At 44.5% G+C, this 25,281-nt stretch overlaps 1 protein-coding gene across 5 annotated transcripts in view; it reads right to left on the bottom strand.

The window, feature by feature from the left end:
• Positions 1-547: 547 nt before the first annotated feature.
• The window catches only part of SUSD1 (sushi domain containing 1), a 130,910-nt gene continuing 106,176 nt past the window's right edge, over positions 548-25,281 (bottom strand). For 3 of the 5 annotated variants that reach the window (XM_055301940.1, XM_055301942.1, XM_055301943.1), the window contains exons 13-17: positions 21,498-21,594; positions 17,467-17,725; positions 11,054-11,093; positions 1,604-1,697; positions 548-1,275 (exon numbers count right to left, since the gene is read on the bottom strand). In XM_055301940.1, coding sequence (XP_055157915.1) covers position 1,275; positions 1,604-1,697; positions 11,054-11,093; positions 17,467-17,725; positions 21,498-21,594 — 491 coding nt within the window. In that variant the 3' untranslated portion in view covers positions 548-1,274. Of the gene's footprint in view, positions 1,276-1,603; positions 1,698-9,966; positions 10,354-11,053; positions 11,094-17,466; positions 17,726-21,497; positions 21,595-25,281 lie in introns of all 5 variants that reach the window. The other 2 variants (XR_008661409.1, XM_055301941.1) reach the window with 2 other exon arrangements.

Raw genomic sequence — 25,281 nt, 5'->3', positions numbered from 1 at the left:
GCCACGTTCACATATACTGGGCCCCAAGGCTGTAAAATATAACTGTGCCCCATTCTCCTCCCCCGTGCTTTTCATTCTCCAGGCCTAGAAAAAGAGGGAAGGGAGGAGAATACCATTGTCACTTAGGAAAGCCACATGCCTCTGCTCCATTCGTTTTTTACTGGGCCTTGGAGTTATGCCATCAGGGAAGAAAGGTAAAGAACACTGACTGAGGCTTTAAAAATCGAATCTAATTCACTCCATCTGTAAATTGAGCAAGTTGACAGCGGCCCCAGGGCTCCTTACATCTAACATGTCATGGTTCCTGAAAAAGTAACAGTCATCATTACTGCGGTTGTAGGTAAAGGGGGAGATCAGGTCACTCACATTCTTCCCCCTTCCCTGTAAACACACAGACTCTGGCCTTGGGCTTGACGGTGTTTCAATCCACCGTTACATGAACATCCCATCTAAAGGGAAGACATGGGGCGTTTTTAAGAGAGGGTTATAAAAAAAAGTTAGCCAAGACTGCTATAAATGGTGGTGTGGAAGAGAGAAACCACCTAAATTAACAGAAAATTTTTATTGGAATGAAAACTTACGGCTTTTGAATACCTGTCAGACCAAAGGATCCGTATCAAAGCCATGCTGCCTAAGAGGCATTGCAGGGAACTTACCGGAGTGGCCAGCTTAGCATACTATCTGTTAGGATGTCAATTAATTGTAGGAAAGGGGTTGCTTCTAAAACGTTGGGCAAGTTGCCTACGTCAATGATCTCTATCCTTTTCAATGACCTCCTTTCTAAAGACAAATTCTAGCTCAAACTTAAGTCCATTTCATTGCTCATCGTAAAAGGATGGATTCCAAATTAGTTCAGAGATGCTGTAAAGGAAGTTGCAGAGACTCTCTTGCACTCAAAAGTCCAGAAGAGCAGACAATCAGGACCAACTCAGAGGAAGACAAAGCTCCCGCCCATATGATCCGTAGCCTGGGGTCAATGTTACGTTGTGTCTCAAGGGTCCCAAGTTCAGACACAGACACAGAACTTCTTGTGTAGCAGGCAGAGAAGATGTCAGCGATTCCAGAGTTTCCTCCTCTTGAGAAGGGTGGTTCCACAGGGATAGTCAGCATCTTGAATCCAGAACTGGAGCCAGGCTGGGAATGGAAAAAGTTGCAGACCCACGCACACCTGGATGGAAGCCACGTGGGGCCTCTGTGTAGGCGGGCACCTGAGAAGCTGTCATAACATCTGCCCCAGCAGCAGCGCATCCTGCTCACGTAGCGCCCATCTGTGATCTAGACGTGGGGGAGGAAAAGAGATCATTGACACACTTTGGTTTTGCCTTGGGGCTTCTGTACGTGCAGCTCACGTAACTTCATGGGAAACAGTGTGGGCCACCAGGGCAGCTATTATTGATCCTGCTTGTTTTCTGCACCAGAAGGGCACCCCCCCCCCTGCCCTGAGGTGTACAGCTGCCCAGGCCTTTCACCTGCTGAGGGCTGGGCCCAGGACCACCTCCCCTCACCTCCCCCTTGACCCTCCTCAATCCCAGCTGTTCTTCAGGACTCTAACCCCATCCTTCCGCCGTTCCACTCATTTCTCAAAAATGTCAGTCTCACATACCACACGGCTGAGAAGGAGAGGAATGCGAGAATAATCACAACAGCCATGGATCCCAGCCCGACGCCCACCATCTGCTGCAGCAAGAATGACGAGTCTGCGGGACAAAACCACACACTGAGGCCACGGCACGCAATCACAGCACACGTGCACCTGTGCTCACTCCGTTTTAACCCAAGGCTTGGCCCCATTTCACAAACCATCCCAAGAATGCCCAGAGTGCCTCTGTGTCCTCCGAGTCGGCCCCGAGGGCGCAGGGCGTAAGGAAAGCACAGTCCCAGGTATTTCTGAAAAGGAAATGGAAAACCAGGCCACACTCAAGTTACAAGGGATAAAACAGCTCATCTTCTTGTGCATTTAAGTACAGCAGACTGTGCTGCTTGTACTGGTCCTCTCCCAGTTAACTGCTCCTCAAAGTGTTTATGGGAAGCTTTCTTTTGCATTGAGGAAGAACTCCTGACAACATTTGGATTTTTGCTCTGAAAATGATTAGGGAGCGCCAGTGGTCAAACACAGCAAACAGATCCTCTCTGACGGATAGGATATGTCATTTTCCCGACACACCAACAAGGAGGGGACCTCCCTGCTCCGCTTGGCAGGTTGCCATGAGGATGAAGTAAGAAAACTGATGGAGAAGCTCTCTAAAATATATGTGTTCTAATTTGGGGTGTATCATAGGCCAACCCCAGGGAGATCCTTTGTTATAAACCAAAAGACACCCACACTTGAGTTGCTATAAACCAAAAAACAGCCAAGTGACTGAATCAGAGCATCATGTTCTCTACCAAAGGTCTCGTTTTAATTTGCAATCAACTTATTTAGCACTTACAATATGCCAAACTCTGTTCTCATGACTTCTCCTAGCCACCTAGTGAGTACTATAAGACTAGAACCAGGTATTACAATCATAGTGCCCAGCGTAATAACAATACCCTGAGTGCTGTTATTATTCCCATTTTACAGATGAGGGACCGAGGCATGGAGTGGTTCAGCAACTTATCCAAGGTCACAAGCTGAGAACCAAGAGAGTCAGGATCCACCGTGTTGTCTGGTTCCAGCATCTTTGCTTTTAACCACAACACCATGCTTTCCCAGGGCAGATCTGAGCCCAGTTCTGTCTCCAGCAGAGCAGGTCATCAGAAGTTAGGGGGGCAGGCCCTGCCCTTTCCTGCATAGGCTGATGATGATGGAGCTCGGACCGTAGCTATTCAAGCTCCTCTTTAAAAGAACAAAAGTCTGTGTGCAATGGTGCCATCAGACCCTGCAAAGACCGTGGGGGCTGATGCTGCACGTATAGAATTAAAAACAAAAACAAAACACCGCCAAGCCATGGAAGAATGGTAAGGAAGTGCAACGAAGTCCAAATTTTGCCAGATGATTTGTTGTGATTGTCACTGTCGGAATATGAAATCATTTTATTTTTCGGTGCCCCCCTTTTACTGATGCCCCAGGCACACGTTAGTCTGCCCTCTGGGCCATCCAGTACTGCCCGGGAAGAGCTGAAACAGTAAACGAGCAAAGATCTGTTAGGTAAGGAGGAGGGGCTTGAGAGAAAAAATAGTAGCCCCTGGGCTTGAGAGCCTTGAAACACAGTTGACTCTCATCCCTGGCTGCCCAGGTACATCTGAGAAGGGGACGGGCAGGGGAGCCTGCTGCTACCTAAGTCTTTCATCACCCAATCTGCACTAACACAGTAGCCACTAGCCACAGTGTGGCTGTTAAATCTAAATCAGTTCCAGTTAGGGTGCCTGCGTGGCTCAGTGGTTGAGCGTCTGTCTTCAGCTCAGGGTGTGATCCTGGGGTCCTAGGATCAAGTCCCACATGGGGCTCCCTGTGAGGAGCCTGCTTCTCCCTCTGCCTGTGTCTCTGTGTGTCTCTCATGAATAAATAAGTGGAATCTTTTTTTAAAAAATTAAAAATAAATCAGTTCCAATTAAATTAAAAATTCAGTTTCTCAATCATACCAGTTCAAGTGCTCGATTTCAAGTCCACATTTCAAATGCCCAGTAGCCACATGTGGCTTGTTGCTACCATTCTGGACAACATGGCTTTAAAATCTTTCCATCGTTGCAGAAAGTTGTATTGATTGGCACTGCTCCATCTCCACGACGGGGGTAAGAGCAGTTTGGTTCTATTCTCTAACAGGGTAGCTGGCACCAGCAAAAGCAGCCATGGAACACAGTTCTTGCTAAAAACCTCTGCAAAACCCATTACTTCAGAAAGTGTTGTCAAGAGACTTTCTAGAAAAAACATGGCTTGTATTGTTTGGCTACCTTTAGTAACCAGAAGAAAGAAGCCACACTACAAGATGGAAGGAGGAGCTGTGGGTAAACTAGAAATTAGCAGAGAAAAAAATTAAAGGAGTGACTTAAATTACTGCATAATAAAACAGTGCAGAATCAGCACAGGGATGAATACATGGGAACAAAATAGCATAGGAACAAACCCATGTATATCAAATAACTTCCAAGCTTAAATATTGAAGTCAGGTGGTCCAAGTCTGTATTTGAACACCCTGACTGTGGACTCTGGACAAGTGATTCAGCCATTCTGTGCCTCAGTTTCCTCATTGAGGACTGATTTAGCAACATGGGAATGATAATAATAGTCCCCACTTTATAGGGTTATTGTGAGAAATAAATGAGGTAAGTTGTGTCAGGACTGTGCCCAGGACATAGCAGGCAGCTGGCAAGTGCTGGCTATGTATTATTGTTGCTTTGCTACTGCTTCAAGTCATTAGGAGAAATGATATATTTTTCATAATTCATGTTGAGAAAACTGACCATTTAGAATAAAGTGATGTTGACCATTAGAGCTTAAACTGTATATGCCAAAATAAAATCCAGACAGATTAAATTGAAACCTAAAAGAATTAGATCAAAGGGTAAGTGAATACTTATCTAAAATATTTATCTCAAACAGGTAAGAACTGCCTTAAGCATATTTATTAATGCAGAAACCATGATGCTCACCGCTGAGATCTGCTGCTGCTTCTACCACAGAGCCACCTCTTAAAAGATCTTGCCAGGCCTTGACCTCAAGTTACCCTCAACTACGCTTTGCAAACTCTATCTTCCTCACCCAAAGTTCCATGTTCTTTGCTCCTCTCTGGCCTACTTAGGTTTGCTCTTCAAGATTTCTTAAAGATCAGCTGCTGTGGTTCACCATCTCATTTGCAAATTGTATGAAGCTGCTAGAATGTGCTGCATCTGGGTCAAAAGGCTTTAATTTATGTGAAGCAGTGAGCTCTTCTGTTGCTTTTAAATGTCCCCTCACAAACAGGACAGAGGCAAAGTAGGAGTTGATAGACTGGACTTTCTCTTGACCACCCACCAGCAGAACATCATTTACCCTAAGCAACAGGCCCACCCAGCTATTTCTTACTCAGGATGTAAATATTGGAAAATTATCTTTTTTTTTTTAATTATTCTGCAAAACATGACTTGGGGTTTGGCCCCAGGCATGGTTCTTGCTGGTACATGTCTCTTGGTCTACCTTGTGTATGTGTGAAAATCTGAGTCCGTCCAACCCAGAGCACTCACAGTGTAGCCGCACAAGATTTCTGTAGGGACTTTCCCAATTAATTCCTCGCTGAGAAAATTTACACCTGGCTAATCCGAATTACATTTTTTAGAGCCTTGCCGTCTTCTGGTTTCCCTCCCTTTCACGGTTTTATGCTATAAAATCATGCTTCCTTTTCCTCCGAATTACTTGTAGAATATTCTTTCGGAGACTGGAGTGAATCATGCGTTATAGCACAGATTTGCAGTGACTCATTCTTGGAGAGAGTAAAACCATTAGGTTAAAATACTGTCATTCTCTTCAGGGTGGCTCCCTGAGGAGGTAGAGTGCTCAGGAGGCGTGACAGGGCTTCTCTGGGTGTTTCTTTTAACTCTTCCACTAATGCAAATATCACAGGTGCTGAAGAACAAGTTAGAAAGACTCTATGCCTACTCTCAAGCTCTGTAACAGCTTGAGGACTTCCTGTGGCTGTGGACATTTTTTCATGAATTTACACGAGCAGGGGCACTTCCTGAAAGCAACAAGTCCACTCTCCAAAAGGTACACAAAATTACCACTGTGACTTCTACTTAGTGTGTTAAACTCCTCTCTGCTATTTTAGGGTCTCCTTATTTGAATCCCATGCAGAGGACAAAGGAGATCAAAGTAGATTAATTTAGAGATAAGTATCACCTGATGAATCGGCAACATTTTTGAACTCATTTTCTATTGCAGCTTAACAAATCACCATAAACTTAGCAGCCAGCCCCCATTCATAGCTCGCGGTTCTGGGAACCAGAAGTTCAGGTGCATTGTGACTGGGTCCTCTGCTCAGTGTCTTCTAAGGCTGATATCAATGTGTCAGGTGGGCTGTATTTCCCTCTGGAGCCTCTGGAGAAGAATCTGCTTCCAAGTTCATAGCAGTTGTAGGACTAAGGTTCCCATATACTTACTGGCTATCAGCCACTGGCCACCCACATTGCTGCCATGTGGTTCCTTCCATCTCCAAAGGCAGCAGGAGAAACCCTGATTGATGTCAGATCCATCTCTCCCTTTGAATCTCCAATCTCCCATTCTGACTTCTAGATCCAGATTTAAAGGGTTCATGTGAAGGTCAGGTGCATCTGGATAATCTCCCTATTCGGGACCTTAATTACATCTTCAAATCCTTCTCAGCAACACTCAGAATAGCCTTTGATTGAGTAACTGAGAGATGGTGCGTGTACACCAGGAATCTGTGAGGCTGTATAATAACTCTGCCAACCACAGTGAGGAAGGTGGAAGGTATGCCTGTGTGTGTTTGTGTGTGTGTATACATACATGTGCACAGCATATACAAACACATATGTACACACTAGGCTTATATATTGATGTAAATCTTCTCTGGCTTAAGTATTGTACCTAATGTGCTATGCTTTTCATCAGGCTCTACTGCTGGTTGACCGTAATCATCTAACCCAATTCACTAAATTCTGATGAGGCACCAATGTGTACCAGGCACTGCTCCAGTTCTTCAAATGCTCTTCCCCAGGGGTATGAAATCTAGTAAGAAAAGACAAATGCACCGGTTGCTCTAAAGTGTGGCAGATATCTTTAAAAGGGGGGTGGGGAATCCCTGGGTGGCAGTTTAGTGCCTGCCTTCAGCCCAGGGCATGATCCTGGAGTCTCAGGATCGAGTCCCACATTGGGCTCCCTGCATGGAGCCTGCTTCTCCCTCTGCCTGTGTCTCTGCCTGTGTCTCTGCCTGTGTCTCTGCCTGTGTGTGTGTGTGTGTCTCATGAATAAATAAATGAAATCTTAAAAAAAAATAAAGTGTGGCAGAAAGCCTATGTGGAGGGAGTGGGGAGGGAGCAAGGGGGATGGGGAGAGAGGGAGATGGGGGGGGGGAGAGAGGTAGGTCCTACCCCATTGAGGAAATAAAGCTTCAGGAAGGACATAGCATTTGATTGTAATCTTGACGAACAGATGGGATTGTAGTAAACTAATAAACAGAGATTACAGGAAGGTTATAGGGCAATCCAGGTGGAAATAAGCAAGTAATCGTATGAGCAAAGACATTAAGGAAAGTAGGCAAGGGCCATAGCCAGAAAAGAGCTAGTACATCACTTCAAACGGAGAAGGAGAGAGGTCACTAGAAGGGTATGCCACAGTCAAACTGAAGTCTTGGAAATCAGTCTAAAACATAATAGAGAACTCTGGAAGGGGAAATAGTCAAATCGGCACCGCAGTTTAGAAATATGAGTCAGGCGTGTAGGCTGGAGTGAAGAAGGAACCCCTGAACACCATGGTGGGGGAGGAAAAAAAGAGGCTTTGCCAATTGTCTATGCTGCAGATATAAAGGCCTATGCTGGGGGAATAGGGGGTGTGGTGAACCCAGACATGAGATGGGCATACCCTATGTATAAAATGTGGGCTGAAAGGCAAAGGGGAGTGGTCACTAACGACTCAGGGGTTACTCCTATCACTCAAGAATGTTCTATGAATACCGTTTGTGAACATCTCACATATATCAGATGACTTGTTTTGTGACTCAAGAAATCAAAGAGTCAGTACTTTGTGGCTGGAAGGGATCTGAGAGATCTCGGTAAGAGGAAATTGAGAACCAGCCAAGTTAAATATAATTTCAAAGACACTCGGCTGATGAGTAGCAAGGCTCAAGCAAGGAAGCCCAGGCCTCTGCATTTCCCCCTCAAACCAACTGCTGGTTCCCTGGTAATCATCACAAAACTCTTTTAGGGGTGATCTGCATAAGGTAAATAGCATACTTTGTCACCGGGCAAAGGTCAGAATGGGGCTATTGATTGGCACAGATGAACTAGAACAAGTTCAGGACTAATCTGGATCCTAGCTCTCTCCAAATTACTTTCTGAGATGGCAGTCGTCCACATTTTTGCAAAAGGAGACTATCAGAGGTACTTTACACAGGTCAAGTTTATACACAGATTCAGAATTCCCTTCAGCATTTCAATGTAACAGTGGGTTCTTCTATTATCACTAGAGCCTTCTAATAGTTTTATTTTCAAGGTTTGAACTCTCTTTCAACACTGGTTCTTAAGTTGAGGGGGGTAAAAAAGGTACTACCAAACCACTTAGATATTTCCAAAGCGAAATCCTTCCTGTGAGCTTAATCACAGTAGAATGACTGTAGCCAGCTCCTTGGCCATTTCTGCCACCCAGTTTGAATGTCTGCTAACCATATCAAACAGCTGCTGAAGGCTGTGGATTCTGGGAGCTTCTGTGCTTGTCCAGGATGATTGCACATCTCCATTCTTTTGATAAAGCACCTATTTTCTTTGTGTGAACTGCATTCGCACCCCCAGAGCCTCAGGGAATGGACTGGCTGAAAAACTTCCATTTGTTGGAGCATGTGGTTGTTTCTTGTGGCCTTCACTGAAATTCTAGGACAGGAAGCTTAGCCTATCTACACACATTAGTGTAACAGCACCCATCTCTGTGAAGGGAGACTCACTAATTATGCTAAGTAAAATAAGTCAGAGACAAATACTATATGATCCCATTTATATGTGGAATCTACAAAGGCTAAACTCATTGAAATAGAAGACTGGTAGTTGCCAGAGTCTGAGGTTGGGGGATAGGGAGAAATGGGGAGGTGTTGGCCAAAGGGCACAAACTTCCAGCTATAAAATGAGTAAGTACCGGGCACCTAATAATGTACAACATGGTAACTATAATTAATACTGCATTATATGCTTGAAAGTTGCTAGGAGAGTAAATCTTAAATGTTCACACATACACGAATATATACACATGGTAATTATGTGGGCAATGGGGCTGGTAACCCTATTTTGGTAATCATTTTGCAATAGAGATCCAATCATCACATTGTACACCTTAAACTCAATGCTGCATAAATTATATCTCAAGAAAGTGGAGGGGTGTGGGGGAGACCCTTGCTGCCTGGCAAACACAATCCAAGATGGCAGATGGTCAGGTAATGTGCTTTTGCCCAGGAGAAAGGCCATGTCCTCTTGCTCTCGTTGAAGTAGGTGTGAATAGAGATTTAAAAAGATGGGAAATAACATTAGAAGATAAGCAGACAAATGAAGGAAGCCTAATTCTCCAGGTCCCTCCCAATCATTTCCTGTTAAGCACCTTCTACTGACAAGGTACCAGATCCCCCATTGTAAAGTGCCCCTAGCTGGAATCCTTCTGGAAGCAGGGTTATACAGGCACTTCCTCACCACCCCAGCCTATTGTTTCACGCTGCTCTGAGGTAAGGGGCAGGATGTAAGGGGTTAAACTGATACTCCAAGCTAAGAGCAAAATTCCTCAGGCTGTTGCTAGGACTCCTAGACCACAAAGAAAAGGTCCAGATTCAAAGGTCATAAACTTGACAAGGTTTCTGGTATTAGCTACAAACTAATGGAATTCCTGGGAATCAAATCCACTGGCTGGCTGCCCGTTGGTTTAAAGAGATGTACTGCCAGGGAAATCCCACGTCTGGCAAACACCGAGCTGCGATTGCTCAATCCCCGAGGCCAGTCTCCCACCTGGACGGCTGCCCGCGCGAGGAAGGCATGTGAAGCTATACAGCCCTCGGTAGAGCTCCTTCCTGCTGCATCTTATGTACAAGCAGCTCTGGAGGAAACGGACGAGGGTACTTTCCCATCAGGCAGAGCCAGGAAAAGACTGAGGCGGCCCAACTAAGTGACCATGTGACCCCCTCTGCTGCCAGGCCAAGGGAAGCTTGCTTTTCCCATCCAGCAGGATGTGGTCATTGTCATGGGCCCCCTGTCCATGGCACAGCACTTTATCTTTTCTTCCTTTCTAAATGAAAGTGCTTACTGAGCTTACCCAGGCTCCCCTTTCATGCTAAATGCTGTGGTTTGAAGGTGCTTACTTACATTCTGCATCCAGTCACAGACTGCTAAGGGACCATGAGAAGTCCACCTGGATTTGATCAAGAGGCATGGACTGTCCCCAGGGAGCCCGGTCTTGGAGCTGGATGCAATAACAGACCCACCCTCGAGCTGTCTTCCACTCGAGCTCCACTTTTGGCTGTATAGAGTATTATTCTTCCACAATGGAGGGTGTTTTTCTTAAAAGTACACATGGGGCGCCTGAGTGGTGCAGTAGGTTGGGCATCTGACTCTTGGTTTCGGCTGGGGTCGTGATCTTGGGGTCAGGGGATCGAGCCCCACTTCAGGCTCTCAGCTCGGTGTGGAGTCTGCTTAGGACTCTCTCTCCCTCTGCGTCGCCCCCCACACTCTCTCTTGCTCTCTTCCCTCTCCCTAAAATAAATAAATAAAATCTTTTTTAAAAAAAAAGTGTACATGTATGTGTGTGTACATGCAAAGCAGCTAAATGGCCAAAATGCTGCAGCTCCTTGTACTGATCTGCCAACATGTTTTTCTGTGCCTCTTTTCCTGATGGGGATCAGGTCCGCCTCTCGGTACAATCCTGGTGTGGCTATCAATGACACTGATCTACCCCCAACCAGCCATATGAGTAAGCCCCAAATCCCAGGGCGGCTGTTCATAGCGCATAGTTCCCTAGGAGGGGCACTAGTCATCCCATAGCCAGTCCCTTAATCTAGGAGAAAAGATTCTTTCCCGGAACTGAAAAACCTTCTGTTCCCACTGAAGTTGCTAAACTGCACAGCTGGTGCCCAGCCCTGTCCATCACATGGCTTATTATAGAAGAAAATGAAGCCAACTCAGAAACAGAGAGCAGAGACAAAGACAGACTGTCCCTCTCATGGAGTCAAGTCCCAAGCGTCAGTTCCTGGAATCCTCATGATGCCCCTTTGGGTCGAGGTCCATAAGCTCCCCACCCCATCCTTTGCAGCTGTGGCTTTTTGCTTAAACTAGTATGAGATGGGTTTCTGTCCCCTGTGGCAATTTTAAAAGAAATCTCATCAATATAAACTTGATGCTGCAGACTGGAGTGGAAAAAGGAGGACCGGAAGCTTAGGCAGAAAATGGTTTTTACCTTTCACTTGAGCCCAAACTGCACAGGAGCATCTTCTCACCTATAAAGAGAAATGCAGCAACACATTTAATGAGGCAGTACATAACATCAATTTAAAGAATACATTTTGGCCCAAAAAGTTTAGTGGGTTTTTTTTCTTCTTAATCTGGATTAAAATATCCTCATCTAGCTTGAACATCTAATAATTTAGCCATATGATCACTAAGTATTTGAGGGACTGGCATGGAACCCTCGGGATCAGTTCTGTGGCTTCTCAATAGATCTCAAAAAGCACGCCCTATGGGTAAACAACAGAAATGGCAATGAGTTTCATTCTCCTTCCCAGCTCTGAGCAACTGGCACCAACTGCTGAAAAAGATTCTGAGGTCCCATCCATGTGACAGTGATAGGACAGTGACAGTGATACATGGGACAGGCAAGACTATGAGAACTCTTGGTAAGTAATAACACCTCACCGGTCTAGATGATACTTATCTGGCCAAGACCCACAAACACACTGGAATGAGAAACCTTCTCTTCTCTTCCAGTTATTACATGCATATTTGTCTGTTAGGAATACTGGGATTACTCAGCAAAATGTTCCCCAGAGGAAACTAAATAGCAGGGGTTAGAGAAAGATCCCTCCAACTTCAAAAGGAGATTCTCTTTCAAGTGACAAAATGGGCAGTCTGGTTTTATTGAAAAATTTATATATATATATATATATATATATATATATATATATATATATATATATTTGCACTGAAAAATGCTGGTGAATGCTTGAAATGGCCCTAAGTTCTTGAATGTGACTAAACTTTGCATTGATGCTAAGTGTATCAAGGGCATCGAGTGGAAAATCATATTCAAGAATAACCAGTGAAAGGGACCTCAAGTGGTAAGGCAGGTACTAGGGAATTGAGTGTATTAAAGGAGAGAAATGGGTGGGGCCAAGGGAAGAAGGGAGCTCATTAAAATAGAGTGTCATGGCCAGATTTACAATTTATAAACTTCATTCTGGCAGTTGTTTGGAGCAAAGAGACAAGAAGATGAATTAGAAAATTGATGTTCAGGGGCGCTTAGGAGGCTGAGTGGGTTAAGCATCTGCCTTTGGCTCAGGTCATGACCCCAGGGTCCTGGGATCGAGCTCCACATTGAGCTCCCTGCTCTGTGCGGAGTCGGCTTCTGCCCTTCCCCGCTGCTGTGCTCGCTCGCTCTCTCTCTCTCTCAAATAAATAAAATCTTTAAAAAAGGGAAAAAAAGACAATTGGTGTTTAGGCAAGAGATGCCAAAGGCTAAACATTGTTAAGGGAGCAGAGGAAAGGATGATTTTATACAGCTTTAATGTGAAAGAATTGACAGAATTTGATGATGTACTAGACAAAAAGATAAAGAGGGAGAAGACAGGAATTATTCCTTGATTTCTGTCTTAGCAAATGGGAGCATGGTGATCCTATTTACTGGAACGAATACACAGAAGGAAAAACAAACTGGAAGAATTGGAAAACAAACTTCCTGGTGTCAAATTTTACTGCACAGCTACAGTAATCAAAACAATGTGGTGCTGGCATAGAGACAGATATATAGACCAATACAGTGGAATAGAGAGCCCAGAGATTAAACTCTTGCATATATGTCAAATAATTTTTGACAAGGGTCGCCAAGAACATTCAATGGGTAAAGGAAATCTTTTCAACAAATGATGCCAGGAAAACTAGATATTCACATGCAAAAGAATGAAGTGGGACCCCGACCTAACACCACATACAAAAATTAGCTCAGAATGGATCATCCAAATGTAGGACCCAGAAAAAAAGAAAACATAGAGAGTAAGCTTCAAATTGGATTTAGCAATGATTTCTTGGATATGACATCAAAGGCATAGACAGCAAAAGAAAAAATGGACAAACTGGACTTCCTCAAAATTAAGAACTTTTGAGGATGTGAAGAAAAAAGAACCCTCGTGCACTGTTAGTGGGATGCAAACTGGTGCAGCCACTGTGGAAAACAGTATGGAGGGCCCTCAAAAAATTAAAAATAGAACTAACCAGGATCCAATAATGCCACTACTGGGTGCTTACCCAAAGAAGAGATACATGCACCCCTATGCTTACTGCAGCATTATTTTCAATAGCCAAGATACGGAATCAAGGGTCCATGGAGAGATTAATGGATAGAGAAGATGTGATACACACACACAAAAATGGAATATCACTCAGCCATAAAAAAGAATGACATCGTGCCACTGCAACAACATGGATGGAACTAGAGGGTATAACGCTAAGTGAAGTAAGTCAGCCAGAGAAAGACAAATACCATATGAGGAATTTAAGAAACAAAACAAATTATAAATAGAGACAAACAAAAAACCAGATTCCTAAATATAGAGAACGAATTGGTGGTTGCCAGAGGGGAGCTGGGTGGGAGACGGGCAAAATAAATGAAGGAGATTAAAGGGACATGTATCACAATGAGCACTGAGTAATATATAGAATTGTTAAATCACTCTATTGTACACTTGAAACTAATATAACATTGTATATTAATTATACTGGAGTTAAAAACAAAGAAAGATGGAATGTTAAAAAAATTAACTTTTGTACATCAAAGGACACTTAATGACAGAGCAAAAAAGGCACCTCATGGAATGAAAATATTTGCACATTGCAAATCTCATAAAGCATTAATATCCAGAATATATACAGAACTCCTAATACCCAACAACAAAGAAATAAATAACTCAATTCAAAAGTGGGCAAAGGACTTGAATCACCGTTTCCCCAAAGAGGACACGCAAGTTGTCAAAAGCATATGAAAAGATGCTCAACATCACTAATCATTAGAGAAATGGAAGCCAAAACCACAATGAGATTCCATCTCACATCCATTAGGGAGGGCCATTACCAACACAGAAAACAGCAGGTCTTGGGGAGGATGTGGAGAAAATGGAACCTTTGTGCACTGTCAGTGAGAATGTAATACGGTGCCGCCACTGTGGAAAATAGTGTTACAGTTCTTCAAAAAAATACAAAGAGAATTAACATATGATCCAACAATTCCAACTCTTGGTAAATGCCCCCAAAGAACTGCGAGCAGGGACTCAAAGAAATATTTATACACCCATGTTCATAGCAGTCTTATTCAGAATAGCCCAAAGATGAAAGCAACCCAAGTGTCCATCCACAGATAAATGGCTAAACAAAATGTGGTGCGTACATACAATGAAATATGCCAAAGGGAAGAAATTCTGACACAATGCTACACTATGAGTGAACTTTAAGGACATGTGGCTAAGTGAAATAAGACAAATAATATGTGATTCTACTCATATGAGGTACCAGGAGTGGTCAAATTCATAGAAACAGAAAGTAGCAGAGTAGTTGCCAGGGTTTGGGGAAGGCAGGAAGGAGAAAGTTTCTGTTTGATGGGGACAGTCTTTCAGTTTGGCAAGATGAAAAGAGTTCTGGAGACTGGATGCATAACAACGTAAGTGAACTTAATACTAATAAACTGTGCACTTAAAAATTATTTACGTGGTAAGTTTTGTTATATGTATTTTCCCACCATCAAAAAATAAATATTCAACATACACCACTACTAAATGTTCTGGAATTAAATGGTGGTAATGGTTTGTACCACCTTGTGAATACACTAAAGATCACTGAATTGTATGCTTTATTTATTTTTTTTTATTTTTTTCACCATCTTAACTATTTTTATTTTTAAGAATTTCTTATTTGAGTATAGTTGACACATAATGTTGTATTTGTTTCAGGTGTACAGCTTAGTAATTTGACAAGTTTATAAGATGCCATGTTCGCCACCAATGTAACCATCATCTGTGCCATTACATCACTGTTACTGGGGCACCTGAGTGGCTCAGTGGTTGAGCATCTGTCTTTGGCTCCAGTTGTGATCCCGGAGTCCTGGGATCGAGTCCTGAATCCCACATGGGGCTCTGCAGGGAGCCTGCTTCTCCCTCTGCCTATGTCTCTGCTTCTGTCTCTCATGAATAAATAAAATCTTTAAAAATATATATATCACTATTACCATATCACTATGTTCCTTATGCTATAAACGATATACTTTAAATGGTTGCTTAATATGGTATGTGAATTATCTCTCTGTAAAGCTGTTTAAAAAAGAAAAATAAATAGTTCACTACTCATCTGAATAGGACGGTAACACTAACAGATTTGGAACCCCTTAGGGGAAGTAATTGCAATTCAAAAATGCAAGTCCCAATATAAATGTTTTCAAAACCCCTTCGTCTCCTTAACCATCCCAAAGCCCAAGCACGTGTTCTGCTAAGCTATATGAGAAAAGAGATATCAATGACATTACAGAAAAGTTCCCTATACTATAAACTAGGATTCTTATCCTAACCTCTCACTTCACTACCTGTGTTATGGCTTGAATGTCTGGGTCACCTAAAGTTCACATCTTGAAGCCCTAGCCCCACAGATGGTGGTACTTGAGATTAGGGCCTTTGGAAAGTAATTAGGTTTAGATGAGGTCATGAAGGTGGGGACTCCCTGATGGGGTTAGTGTTCCCATAAGATGAAGAAGACGGCCCAGGGCTAGATTGCATGCTTTCTACCAGGTGAGGACACAGCAAGAAGGCAGCTGTCTGAAAGCCAAGAGGAGGGCCCTTACCAAGGAACCAGGTCAGCTGGGACCTTAATCTTGGACTTCCCAATTTCCAAAGCTGTGAGAAATGCATTTCTGTGATTGAGACCACCCAGCCTATGGCATTGTATCATGGCAGCCCCATGTGTACTAATGTTCCTCTTAGGCCAAAGTCTCAATCTGGGACAGCAACTCTGTGAGCAGGCTCTAAACTGCAGTCACATTGTACTGCTACTGCTATGTCTGTGGCGAGAAATGCCAAGGCAGGCTCTCCAGGTAATCTTCTAGCAAGGAGGCCTGTCTACATCATAAACACCTTTTAAACAAGTTCAGGGAAATATAGTCTGGGCTTTAGCCTGCCAATTCTTAATTCCTACATTATTGTCACAAAATGCTACTGAATCTCTTTGCCACTTGTACATACTCTTAAAAGTAATCACTGCTGGGGCACCTGGGTGGCTCAGTCGGTTGAGCAACTGCCTTCATTCAGCTCAGGTCATGATCACGGGTTCTGGAACTGAGCCCCACGTCAGGCTCCCTGCTCAGGGGGGAGCCTGCTTCTCCCTCTCCCTCCCCTGCTGGTGTTTGTGCTCTTTCTGTCAAATAAATAAAATCGTAAGAGAAAAAAAGTAATCGCTGGTTTAATATCAAGCATGATAGAGGTACATTAGATTTGTGTACTACTCAGAATTTAATAGAGTATGTCTCAGTTTTAAATATGTGAGGCAGGCGCCTGGCTGGCTCAGTCAGTTAAGTATCTGACTCTTAATCTCAGCTTGGTCGGGTCTTGATCTTAGGGTTGTGAGGTCAAGCCCTGTGCTGGGCTCCTCACCCAGTGTGGAGCCCACGCTAAAAAAAATAAACATAAATAAATAAATAAACAAGCAAGCAACTTTACACTAAAGATGGCTCGAATTCATCAGTCAAAAGATGTTTCTATTATTAGTAATATAATCTGGGGGCAGCCTGGGTGGCTCAGTGGTTTAGCATCGCCTTCAGCCCAGGGCCTGATCCTGGAGTTCCAGGATCGAGTCCCACGTCGGGCTCCCTGCATGGAGCCTGCTTCTCCCTCTGCCTGTGTCTCTGCCTGTCTCTCTCTCTCTCATGAATAAATAAAATAAAATAAAAAGTTAAAAAAAGTAATATAATCTGTTTCTAGTTTCCATTACCAATCCATATGAATTTATCTCATACTCTGAGTTCTCCTGGGGCAACCATCACAACGGTCCTTCCAGATCTTCCACCCCTGACTCACTGATTCAGCTCTTGCCATTCTGCCTGTCCAGCTCACTATATCTATTCATTATGCAATGAATATATGGTCCTATGTCTCATGAAAGAACCACTGGGATAATGTAGGCTTTCAAAGGATCAGGAGAGGTGGGTGTGGCTGAGCAAGTCACAGAAGCAGAAAATAGGGCAGTGCTGACGTTCATCTGCCTCCCCTTCCTGCTTCTGAGAGAGTGAGGGGAGGCAGCATGCTGGCAGGAGCGACATCTAGACGTTCCTCTTCAACTCAGATGTCAGCAGGGCAATAGGATGAGGGCGTTTGTGAAGCTTAAGAGGAAGAACCAACGCTAGGTCAGTCCAAGCACAGATCCAACCAGGTTCCATGGGAAGTTCAGACCATCAACCTCCTTAAAGGTCTCACCTGCCCAACATTTAGAAAGGCTATGGTGTGTGACACATTTTAGTGGTTAGCCCATGCAGTGTCCGTCTCAAATACCAGGGAAACACATGTTCAAACATTTACAATTCACACGAAGAAGGAAATAGAGAATTCATGACTTCTTAAAGAAGAATACCTTATTCCATTCACTTGTGATTCGTAATATAATGCAGTAATCTTTCCCTTTTCTCAAAGGTGCGTTATAGTACTTCCCATAGTACAGCCTGTCTCCAATAGGTATCTCCATGGCATCATCTGGAACATCTTTGGCCAGTAGTTCTGCAGCCACATATCCCTCAGCATCAGAAGTGTTGCTAAAGAATGAGGTGGCCCCTTCAGAATCACAAAAAAATGTACTTTGGAGGGCCAGGGGAAGCACCAACACTTGATATGAACTAGAAAAAAAGAAAAGAAAATGTCTATCAGACCCTTGCTTGGGAGATTCGTTCATTCAATTATTCATATTTACTGAGCACCTGCTATAAGATAAACACTTTTCTGGACACTGGAGATATATAACACTGGACAAGAAAAAGTCCTGCCCGCCCCCCCAGGGGATTTACAGTCTGACAGCTCCAACAGCTTCTGGAACTCCAGTTTGGACCTACGGCGCTAATGCCCCATGACACGACGTGAGGGATCTCAACTTCCAGCTGCTGCGGATGCCAAGCAAATCCTCTTTAGCTGGGAGAAGTTGTTACACGTATGGCTGCCCTGGGTGTCCATGGCCTAAAGCCGAACTCATCACTGGTTTTCACGTGGGCGAATAAAGCCCAGCTGGGGAAAGGGTTTAGCAGTCACATGGAGGCTGCTGCTGAGAAGCATTAATGTCCTAAGTCTGAAAAAAAAAAAAAAAGGCTCCAATCACATGGTAACCTGAAACAGAACTCATGTGATCCCCCTCCAGTTCACACATCAAAGTTCATGTGAAATAAATGAGAAGCAAGGAGTGCCAAGTCCCCATGCATTAATCCAGTCTGACGATATCCTAAAATAGCCAGGGGGGTAAAATGTCATGGGGATGAGGTGAAACTCTTGCCTAAATGTGGACGGAGAAGCACACCAGCCATCAAGTAGCCCTTTGTGCACATGCTGGGTTATTGTTTATCCTGCCAAATACAAAGCCTGGCAGTGAAAGGAGCTGTAAGAGCAAAAAACAAAAAACAAACAAACAAACAAAAACAACAACCCCCCCCCCTCAGAGGATGAACCATGTCTTCTTTTTCAACCCCTCCCTTCCATCCTTTCCCTCCTGCCTCTGGAACAGCACGTGTCTGAACATCTGCTTTCTCTATCAGGCTTGATAGCAGGGATTTAAGTGACTTACTCTTGTATCCTTGCAAATCCTTACCCAGTTCTCTGGCTGTGACGGCCTCCCCACTAATGTTTCTTGAGTTGACATTTCAGTGAAGAGGGAAAAACATGCATCAGTATCAAATATGATTAGGGTAATTTCCAAACCAGGAGGCCACATAATCTATTTTACTAGTAAATATACCCTTCCTGTTCCAGGTTCCGAATGCCCCATCTCCTGCTTATTTTTTTTTTTTTTGAGATTTTATTTATTTATCCACAAGAGGCAGAGAGAGAGAGAGAGGCAGAGGGAGAAGCAGGCTCCATACAGAAGTCTGATGTGGGACTTGATCCCAGGTCTCCAGGATCACACCCCAGGCCAAAGGCAGCACTAAACCACTGAGCCACTCGGGGTGCCCCCATCTCCTGCTTCCTAAAAGTCCACGAGTCACTAGGTGCAGAAAAGGGAGCCCCCCCCCCCCACAGTAGGTATAGGACTTGGAAAGTCTCCATCCCAAACATCCTGTGTGTCCCCAGGGCCCTGGTTTCCACAAAGTCTGGGCTCACTTTTGAGCAAAGAGCTTTCTACAAAAGGTACAAGGTAAAGCCTGCAGGTGGTGAGCTGCTGCTGCTGCCACCAGGAGACGTTTACTAAGTGTCCACTGCCTACAAGGGAACACCTGTGACAACACGCTTTCCTGGCGACTTGAGGACATCTCCGTGAATCATGGCTGCAGGGAAGAGAGTAAATGCTGTCCACGAGCTCCTCTTCAAAGCCATCTTGCCTTTCCACGTAGACGGTGGTGTTTCCGTGCAAGATCAAGGCCCAGCTTTGGTTCTGGACATTTAGGGGCACCATTCTTGGGGCATAAAGCAGTCTCCTCCAGTTAGCGTGATCATAATCACCTGAGTTGCTTGATAATTATACAGACTTCCAGCCCCCATCGCAGACCTACTGAACCAAAATCTCCAGGAGCTGAGTTGAAGAATTTGTACCACTGATGAGGCACTCTGGATGATTTCTAGAAGTTGGCAAGTGTGGGAGACACTAGCATTAAGACAGCCCAGGATCAGGCTGCATCATTCACCCGAGATCACCAGGCTAAGGATGGGAGCTTTGGTCCCAGGGCCCCATCCCACCATGGGCCCCAAGCCACTGCCCCACCTCCCAACAATGTGCAACAAAGACTCAGGCCTGTCTTACACGGCAGCAAAGCTGCTCCCTCAGCTCAAACCAGGTAGTCAGGGAGAGGAAACCGCCCCGTGTGCCTGTTGGTAATTAACCCTGATGACGTTAGGGAAGCAGTTGTGGCTGTTTGGAACATGAGTGTTCTGGAAAGACTTCTCCCCTCTTTCTCACCGCCACCCTCCCTCGAATGACTCACAGATCTCCACTTCCTGTTTTGGAGGCACCAGAGGGCACATTAGCCACAAGGATAGATTGTCATTTGGCTTTTCTTTTTGCCTTACGTAATGATGTGGCCTACATATCACATTTGCTCTTGCAAATTCTCTCGGGCAGTGATATCATACCTTCTGTTCTCATAGCAACAGAATTACAGCACCATCCAGTAACTGGTCAGGAATCAAGAAGCAGAACAATGCAGGCAATGTCCATGCCTGGAAAGACCTTTGAGAACTTACTGCACTTAAACTAATGGGAAGACAGGAAAAGCCTAAGTTTCATTATAAAGGGACACATAGGGATGCTTGGGTGACTCGGATGGTTAAGTGTCTGACCCTGATCTTAGCTCAGGTCTTGATCTCACAGTCATAGGCTCAAGCCCCATGTTGGGCTCTATACAGGCATGGAGCCTACTTAAAAATTTTTTTAAAGGGGAGGGCAGGTGGGTGGGGACCCACAGATAATATAGCCAGACTTTCTTTTTTATAATTTTATAATATCTCACATTTATTTTCACCCTGAATGTACTGAAGGGTCATTAGACTGACAGGTCAAGAATGACGTAAGGCAATGAAGGTCAAGGAAGGCAAGGTTATTGTTGTGTCCTTGCTTTATTCCTGTGAGCAAGTTGCTTATCTCTCCAGGGAAACTTCCACGTTCCTTTCTAAAAAGGGGGGTAATTCTGCTTTCCTAATCCAAGCATGACCCTGTAAATAAAAATGCTTAAGGGAACACAGTGTAGTTCTTCAACTCAGGTGAATTAATTCCATCCTAACACTATCTGGAATCCCAGAAGCAGTCATTAACTACACAGTATCTTGCCCATAGCTCAATATGTGATCAAATTAAGAGAATTATCCAAATGGCCCTTTTGACCATCCTTAAAGAAAGACCATCCTTAAAGAAAGAATAGCCGCCCAAAGACCATCCTTAAAGAAAGAAAAAGATATTCTTCTGCCTTTGGTAAATGAAATGATGTTTCCAATCCACTATCACTGAGAGATGTACATGAAGATGTTAGTGCAAAGGATGATACTTGACAAGTCACATGCAATCAACGCTTGTCTGGTGACCAAAGGAATGGATTTAATTTATTGAGCTAAGCTGCCTAAGTGCTTGTCTTTACCCCTGAGAAGTCTCTCTATCATTTGGAAGGATGCTGGTTGGAATTAAAGGCCCAGTCTGAGGGCAGCCCAGGTGGCTCAGCGATTTAGCGCTGCCTTCAGCCCAGGGCATGATCTTGGAGACCCGGGATTGAGTCCCACGTCGGGCTCCCTGCATGGAGCCTGCTTCTCCCTTTGCCTCTCTCTCTCTCTACCCTCTGTGTCTCTCATGAATAAATAAATAAATAACATCTTAAAAAAAAAGGCGCAGCATCTAGGGAGAATTCCCCTCCTCAATCAAACCAAAGTTCCCAAAACTCTCCATGAGGACCACTGGACAGCCACAGAAAAGGGGCCACTACCCACCTGATAGGTCCATTCTTCTCCTTGGCCTTCCTCAGTCTCAGCCGTGGTAGAGGCCCTCCATGCACCGTGACAAAGTCTACTTCCGGAAGTGGAGGCTCTGAAAACAGGTTGAAAAGAGGAAAAGGGTGTGATTAGAAACAATGGAAGCACAATGAAAGTGGTCCTCATGGGGCCATCAAGAGGAAGTGGTCGTGTAAGACGCGATGAGCATTTTCTGACTCTGCTACCACATGGATGAATCTTGAAAACATTACGCTAAGTGAAATAAGCCAGACTTAGAAGGACAAACATTGTATGACCCCTCTGATATGCAATATCTAGAATAGACAAATTCATGGAAACCGAAGTAGGTTAGAGGTTTCTCAGGACTGAGGGGTGGGTAGGCAAGGGGGAGTTAGTTGCTTAATGATCAACAGAGTTTCTGTTTGGTGTGATGAAAAGTTTCCAGAAATAGACAGTGATGATGGTTTACAACATTGTGAATGGACTTCATGCCAATAAATTTGGTGCCAGGAAATGGTTAAAATGTACATTTTACGTTATATATTGGACCACAATAAACTTTTTGTAAGAACAGTAAGGGATGCCCCTATGCTGACAGAGGGTACACACAGCAAGCCTTACAGTTAACTTGCTGGACAGGTTCCTATTTGGTGGGGAAGACCAGCATATCAGACTTCTAGATCTTTTCCCATCGCAGACTGTTCTGTCCTCCTTTTGTTCTCCCCAGCACCCAGATCTCCCACATAGACTCTCCACTGGGAGGTGACTGGTTGACACCAAGTGTTCTAGTGCAACTTTTATGAATGCAACTGGTAGTTACATTCATGGTATGAATGCACAGGCTGCCATTCTGGTTGGTGGGTAGATGCACCAGGCACTAACCAAATGCACTAGCTGTGTCCTGCATGGGCCTCATCTCATATAATCTTTTCAATGTTGCTATCAAGTGAATGAGATCTACAGAGGGAGAAAGGAAGAGAAAAAGACAATATAATATGAATGCCCTCCCCTCGGGTATTATATAAGACTGATAAATCACTGAGTTCTACCTCTGAAACTAATAATATACTATATGTTCATTGAATTTAAATTAATTATAAATAAATAAATAAATAAATAAATAAATAAATAAATAAATAAGAATGCCCCCCGACCCAACCCTAGCCTTGAAATCTGCTACAGTAAAATTAAGGACTAGGAGACCAAAAGAAACACTCAGTACTTTAGCTTGTGGGGGGCACCTAGGTGGCTTAGTTGGTTAAGCATCTGCCTTTGGCTCAGGACATGATCCCATAAGTCCTGGGATGGAGCTCCACACTTCAGGCTCCCTGCTCAGTGGGGAGCCTACTTCTCCCTCTCCCTCTGCCCCTCCCCCTGCTTGTGCTCTTCCTTCTCTCTCTCTCTCTCAAATAAATAAAAATGTTTTTTAAATTTTTGAAAAATAAGAAAATAGACTTGGGGTAGAAATTCCCAATCCAAATTATAATAAATAAAAACCTATACCTTCCTAGATAGTTTTTTTGGGGGGGTTTGGTGGGAGGAGGGACAGAGGGAGAAGGAAAGAGAAAATCTTAAGCAGGCTCCAGGCCCAGTACAGAGCCTGACACAGGGCTCAATCTCACGACATGAGCTGAAATCAAAAGTCAGACACTTAACCGACTAAGCCACCCCTAATGGTCTAGTTTGTTTGTTTGTTTATTTATTTATTTATTTATTTGCCTAGATAGGTTTTTTTTTTTTTTTTTTTTTTGCCTAGATAGTTTTTAAAGCACTATCGAATATGATGCTTGTCAGAGGGAAGGGCGGTAGGCAAAACAAGAGAAAGGGATTAAGAGCTAAATCTCGTTACAAAATAAATAAGACATGGAGCTATAACGCACAGCATAGAGAATACAGTCAATAGTATTTTAACAACTCTGCATGGTGACAGATGGTAACTGGACTTATCGTGTGCCCATTTCATAATGTATATAAATATCAAATTATCATGTCATATACTTAAAACTAATACAATTTGTATGTCAATTATTCTTCAATGAAAAAGCTCTATCGAATATGTTAATCATACATCACCAAGCAACAACATTTATTAGCCACCTTTATACACCATGTACCATGGCAGGCTGGGAGAAGCAGCCACGGAAGGCACAGTTTCTGCTTTCCAGGAGTTCAAAGTCTCATAGTGGAGACGGTTTTATAAACACGTGGCGCTTAGAGCTATGATCAAGTTAAACACAGGGTGTCGTGGGAGCGCAGAGGAAGAACACCTGACCAAGGGCAGGGGCTGGTGAGACCATTGAATGCAGAGATACACGTATACAGGGCCAGGAGGTGGAGGGCCAGCAGAGACAGAACTGCGGCCATACCTGGCTGAAAGGTGGAGTCCCAGCCTGGGAGAGGCACGCACCAAACTGGGAAGTGTGGGTACAGGTCGGATCGGAGGTCCTGGAAATAAGTCAGTTACAGATTCTCAGCTGACGTGTATTGTAGAAATACAATTCAGACAGCTGGTTGGAGGACCGACTAAGAACAAGAGGACAGGTTGCCCAAAGTCTAGGTACCTGAGGTCTGAAGCAAGTGATGGCATTAAGAATGGAGCAGAGGTCGCCAGATGGGAGAGACACGTGGGGGGAGAGAGAACAGGATGTGGTGGCAGACAAGGAAGGGGGAAGAATCTGGGCTTTGGTGTTGGTGGCTCAGTTGTGACATCATTCATCAAGGTTTGGGGGAGAAGTTCAGAAGCAGCTCACTTCTAGGCCTGATTATGTTTCGACGTGCTTGTGGAATTATCCAGCAGGCAGCAGGAGACGGGTCCACGCAGGAGCCAACTGGCGGTGACATGGAGTCAGTCCCCAGCAAGAGAGGCACCGCTGCCCAGGGGGACTGCACAAATGCCCCCAAGCTGAGCGGAGGGCTTGGGGCCCTGACCACTGGAAGCCCAGGCATCTAATACCGGATGGAAGAGAGACAACTCCCAGTAGCTTTCTCAAATGGTACCAAGTCTAGAATTTCTTCCAAAGTCAGCCAGATAGGGTCACATAAATTCTGGCCTCCATAGGCCTGTGGGGTTGCCAGGGACCCCCAGAGGTGGCCTGGAATGGCCCTGCTTGCAGTCCACATCTTACAAGAGGTGCTGGAGGTCTAGGCTGTTCCCAAGAGGTGTGGGTTCCCAAGAGGAAGCCCCTGGGTTCCTGCAGCAGTGAGGGGGACAGGGCGGTGAGGTTTGAAAAGCCCCTACCAGGTCCCCCAGGGGGACAGGCCCCTTCTAGTTGGAGAATTTCTGCCCCCAGCCCTCCGTGCTAACACTGAAATGCCTTCTCACTTGTGATGTTTTGCTGTCGCAGTAAAGTGAGTGGTTTTTATCACACGCTTCCTGTTTTCAGCCCAGAGGGAGATTCACTGTTCACTGTGTGTGTGAGAACCCCTCCTCGGGCTCTTTTTAATTTTTTCCTTTCTTTGCTCTTCTCCGAGATTAATAATTCTAGTTCCTCTAATCTCTTGGCTAACCTTTTAAAACCACCCCGCTTCTCATTGCCCTTGGTATAAGCAGAACGAAGTGCTCGCTCAGCGTGCAGAAGGCAGGCCCATGGGGGGGGGGGGGCAGGAAGGCCACCCCGGCCTGTGACTAGTGTCATGCCTGCCGTCCTAAATGTGCCACTGCCATCCAGCCGATGCCATCAACATGTGACTTCCAGGCTGCTTTCTGCTTTCGGACCTCCCCCCCACCTTATATTTTAAACAGGGCACCTTTTTCTCTCTCATGTAAAAGCCTGAACTTCAG

The sequence above is a fragment of the Nyctereutes procyonoides genome, unplaced genomic scaffold (assembly GCF_905146905.1).
Source record: "Nyctereutes procyonoides isolate TBG_1078 unplaced genomic scaffold, NYPRO_anot_genome, whole genome shotgun sequence".
Lineage (NCBI taxonomy): Eukaryota > Metazoa > Chordata > Mammalia > Carnivora > Canidae > Nyctereutes > Nyctereutes procyonoides.
Note: the sequence above shows the minus strand (reverse complement) of the source record. Positions and strands in the feature narration are given on the sequence as shown.